We start from the raw sequence: 4,868 nt of genomic DNA on the forward strand, positions 1-4,868 counted from the left end.
AGTATTATACTTCTATTTAATAATTAATAGTAAATTTGAAAAGAAATGAAAAATTATTAATGAAGTATTATTATATATATTCTGAAAAGTTTAGCTTATTAAAATAAATATTAAATAATCTTAAAACTAAAGTAATTTTATTATCTATATTAAAATACTTAGAGAAAGTATAGGAAGCTTGAAGATTAATTTGTAAAAAAAAAGTTAGATTAATATGAAGTATTTAAGTTATTAATTTAATGAATTTAATTATTCATTTAATTTATACATAATAATAAACTATATAATGAATTTAGCTTACTTAGAACAAATAAACCCTTGAGAAAAGGTACTATTATAGATTTAATATATAATTATATGAATGCCTAAGACATCCATCCTCTATATAATCGGAATCTCTCTACCTTCTTCTTCACTCTTTATAAAATATCATACATCTTACCTAGTATCTATCTCTTGCACCGTGATAATACTATTTACAATTCTTTCCCTCTCCTTTTCCATTGCTCAACTCCATGCACTCAAAAACATGGCAACCATTCTCTTCTAACCCCCATCCGCCGCAAACAACCCCTCAACAATATAATCGACGGCCTAGCCAAAGTCCGTCCCAGCAGCATCTACACCGAAGTCCCACGCTCCGCCACCAGCTACGAGTCCGGATACCGCAAGATCAGTATGCAAATTTTGCCAATGCGATTGATAGTCTCGCTTATTGGCTCCGATACCCTTGGTCCTGCTGAAAACTTCCCTACTCTAGCTTACATTGGCCCAAACGATTTTCGATATAATGCGCTGATGCTAGGTGCGGCGAAAGCGGGGTACAAGGTATGTGATTTGTTATAACCTGCAGTTCTGATGATAGGGACTTCTGTTCTCTAATAAGAATGAGAATAGATGTTCTTTAGTTCCCCACAAAACAGTATACCAGCGCATGCGAATCTCTTCAAGATTCTCGACTGCAAAGTCCTCATTACAGTCAATCCTGCTCTCCCCATGACACACTCAATCCTTAAAGCCACCGGTGCGCGAGCAATCGTGTGTCTTTTGGGAAATGGATTGAGCGCGTTCGAAGAGATGCAGAGGATTTACACTCCAAGATTGATTTCGAAGAAATGTTGGAAAAGAATCCGGCTATCAAACTATCGTCCTTTTATGAAGGTTTAGCGAAGGGAAGAGGTATGAGTATTTTGGAGAACAAGAAAACAGTACAAGCAAGTGAGAAATTGCGTGGATTGAAAGGTATTGAGGGAGCCTGGGTTGAGAAGTGGGTACAAGGTTGGATTGAATGAATGCATGAATAAACTATCTTCCAGTGAGCATTTATTCCAGGAAACTAAATTCATATCTATTGGCGAGAAATGAAACTCACTATCTGAAGGAATACCAGTTGAGCGAAATGCCCCTAATATGAAGCCATCCGAGACTAGAATTAAGAATATTCTGATACCATATTTGCAAGCTCACTACAGCAATTGTAGATATGCTTCCAAACAGTTGTATTTCAACTTTTCCATTCTAGAATCTGACTATCCAGTCATGTATAATCTTTACAAGTATATAGATTTTTGAGATCTCTCTCTATGACATCGTAATCAAAGTAGTGAAATAAAGTAAAAAGATTGTGGAGAGACCCGGTATGGCGCAAGTTTTATACAGTTCCTGGAAGAGGAATAGAAGCTTTTGAATTTTGAAACGGAAAAACATGATATATATTGTATGCATGGTAGCATAATGGCTTTTCGCTTTTATCTAGCAACGGGTATCCATATTCTATGCACAAACAGAATACCTTAGCTCTTCTTATACATTGCACCTCCAGCACCAGCCTATAGATGGTCAGTTTATGACTTCTTATGCATTACTGTGGCAGCAGCCTGCCAATACCTCTATTAGTTTCTATTCTCACCAAAAGAATTACAAACATACCTGGTGATTGGGGAAAATTAAAGTATCAGCAAGAACGACGTTCTCTCTTCTTCCGGCTGCAAAAACAATAACTTCAGCGATGTCATCCGGAGTCAATGGTTCGCATCCGGCATAGACAGCATCTGCCTTCTTTTTATCGCCATAAAATCGAACGACACTGAATTCGGTCTCGACTTGTCCAGGATCGATTTCAATGACTCGTATTCTTGTAGCGATCAATTCTCTTCTCAGCGAATCTCCGAAACTCCTTATGGCTGCTTTAGTGGCACAATAGATACTTCCTCCTTGGTAAGGTTCTCTTCCTGCAATGCTGCCAATGTTTATAATATCGCCCTTTCCACCATCGGGTCTCGCTCTAAAAATTGGAAGGACAGCTTGAGTCATGTTGATGAGACCAGTTACGTTTGTTGCAAACATGATGTTGATATCTTCTTCGGCAATAGATGGAGCTTGTGCTACACCTCTGACTAAACCACTGAATTGAAGAGTTAGCTCTCCTTCCTTCAAAGTGCAGAAATACTCACGCATTATTGACCAAAACATCAATCTCCCTCCATTCTTCTGGCAATCCACCAACAAAACCTTTCACCTCCTCAGGTTTACTAACATCCAATTTCACAGCCAAAACCTTGACTCCCTCACCACATTCTTCTTCAATATCTTTCTTTACTTCTTCTAAAACATCAATTCTTCTAGCTGTCAAGATCAATCTCAAATCTTTAGGAGAAGTCCTCGCAAATTCCAAAGCGGTACTTCTGCCGATTCCAGATGAGGCACCAGTTATAACAATGGTTTTACCCTCGAGACGTTTGGACATTGCGGAGGACATGGTTCGTTTGTAGAGTTGTGGAAGAGGGGATTGACAACGAGATGGATGTTTGAAGAAGGACTTAAGAGTTGATAGGACTAAATTTTATCTTTGAAGAATTGGCATACGTAGTAGAACGGCGGTAGATACATGTATGGTTCAATTGAGAAAAGGACAGCTGGAAAAGAGTCAGAGATAAGGCAGAAGAGAGAGAAGAGAGAAGATGGATGATTTATAGTATGAATGGAGGGGTGGGGGGTTGATATTGATAGCTGTGAGCTGTGAGCTTAACCTTACCCCACATTTCGGTGATAAGACGGAATTGTGTCATTTCCTCGGTTTGTCCCTACATCTGTCCCTTCATCTGTCCATGCTGGCAACCTTACTCTGTCCATTAACATTCTCTAAATTCGAAATCGTTTCAACGGGATGTTTCTCTTGATCATAATTATCAATAACCTTCGAGCAGCGTGAATCTGTACAATAATTGAAACCCCTTCGATCGATGTCAAATATGACTGAGGAACTCCCAACTACACTCTGCTAGTCGCAGGGCAAGTTGATACACTTTCAGAAACTGTACCAGCGGAACCGACTTTCCTACATCAATGTCATGCTTTCCAGGAATTTGTTTCTCTTTCCATTTGGTTGTTGTGATGGAGACAGCATTATTCTATTGCAGCAAGTGTTTTGAGCCTCTCTCACTCGCACTTCATGGATTCCTGCATCGCTCTTCTGCCATCATTTGCCGGATATGATAGTTACAGCTTCCTCTATACGTATCGCTATCCCAGCATTTCCTGATGCGCTCGAGATGTACGAATTTTCAACGCTTGATAGACTACCGAGATAGCTTCCAAGAAGACATTGTCGTTTGAGAGGCAGTCTCGAAAGAGATCTCAATGGTTTAGAATGTAGTCCAACAATCAGTGGATTTCAATCGTTTGATGTGCAACCTGATGATTGAAAGCTCTTAATATTACGGAATACAATCCGACAATCAGAAGCTTCCAATAATTTAAAATGCTGTCCGACAATGAAAAGCTTTCAGAAAGGTTGAGATACAATCCGGCAAACCGAAGCTTTCAATAGTTTGAAATACAATCCGACAGTCAGAAGATCTCAATTTCTGAATTCAACCAAGAGTTTTCAAACACTTTGAAATGCTGAATTCAACATGTATGTTGTATATCTTTCAAACTTCGCGAGATGACTGCCATCTAGTCTATGAATTCCACCTTATACATCCCTACCTCGGATACGTAGTTTGTATTCTTTGGACATTTGGGAAGTTTTCAACGAAGTATTATGAGCAGAATCCATTTGGACGATAACGCGTCTTGCAACTGGTCTTCTGGATATCCTTTACCAAATTTCGGTTGGTCGGCTATCTTTTCTTATAATTTTGACCCGGGTCAAATTGTGTACAACTTTTCTTTAATGATAGTGTCAAGGTTGAACATTCGATCACATTTGAAGTTCCCATTCAACTCCCGCAATGTCCCTTACCCCTGTTTTACCGACGATATGATCAAAACCCTAAAAATAGATTTCTACCTAATGAAAAAGTATATTTAATATTCAGAAGTATATGAATAAGAATCAACATTATTTATTACTATATTACTTTCGTAATTTAATATCCTTTCTTCTTTTTAGACTTTATAAATACTAATATATTATTTCTTTATAAACATTTAACTTTCCTTAATTTTTCCTTATTTATTTTATATATTTTCATTTATATAATTATAATAATTTAATCTTAAACTTTATTAACTTAATATAAAGAATTAATTTGTAAATAACATAATAATAAATAATTTATTAATTTAAACTTTTTAATTAAATCTAAGCTAAATAATTTAAAAAGATTAATATTGAAATTAAAAGATTTATTTACTTTTTTAATTAAAAAAAAGTTTATTCATAATTATAAAATCAAAATTAAAGTGATAAAAAAGAATTAAAATAATTTTTTTAAAAAGAAATATATTTAAAGTATATAATATTTAAATAATTAAAGATTTATTGAAATTTATATTTAAATTTATATTTAATAATATTATAGATTATACATTTAATAGAAAATAATCTGGACTTAATTAGAAATAGTATTATATAAATAATA

General features: G+C 35.6%; 2 protein-coding genes across 2 annotated transcripts; one reads left to right on the top strand and one right to left on the bottom strand.

The window, feature by feature from the left end:
• Positions 1–678: 678 nt before the first annotated feature.
• EAF01_006322 (uncharacterized protein) lies at positions 679–1,292 on the top strand (the record flags this gene model as incomplete). Its single annotated transcript, XM_038914576.1, has 3 exons — positions 679–828; positions 898–1,038; positions 1,101–1,292. 3 exons carry the CDS (start codon positions 679–681, stop codon positions 1,290–1,292), a joined length of 483 nt encoding a protein of 160 aa, XP_038769531.1.
• Positions 1,293–1,793: 501 nt separating this feature from the next.
• On the bottom strand, positions 1,794–2,758 carry EAF01_006323 (uncharacterized protein; the record flags this gene model as incomplete). The annotated part of the gene is made up of 3 exons (XM_038914577.1): positions 1,794–1,829; positions 1,930–2,404; positions 2,454–2,758. 3 exons carry the CDS (start codon positions 2,756–2,758, stop codon positions 1,794–1,796), a joined length of 816 nt encoding a protein of 271 aa, XP_038769532.1.
• Between the last annotated feature and the right edge of the window lie 2,110 nt (positions 2,759–4,868).

This window comes from Botrytis porri, assembly GCF_014898465.1.
Source record: "Botrytis porri strain MUCL 3234 chromosome Unknown BPOR_008, whole genome shotgun sequence".
Taxonomy (NCBI): domain Eukaryota; kingdom Fungi; phylum Ascomycota; class Leotiomycetes; order Helotiales; family Sclerotiniaceae; genus Botrytis; species Botrytis porri.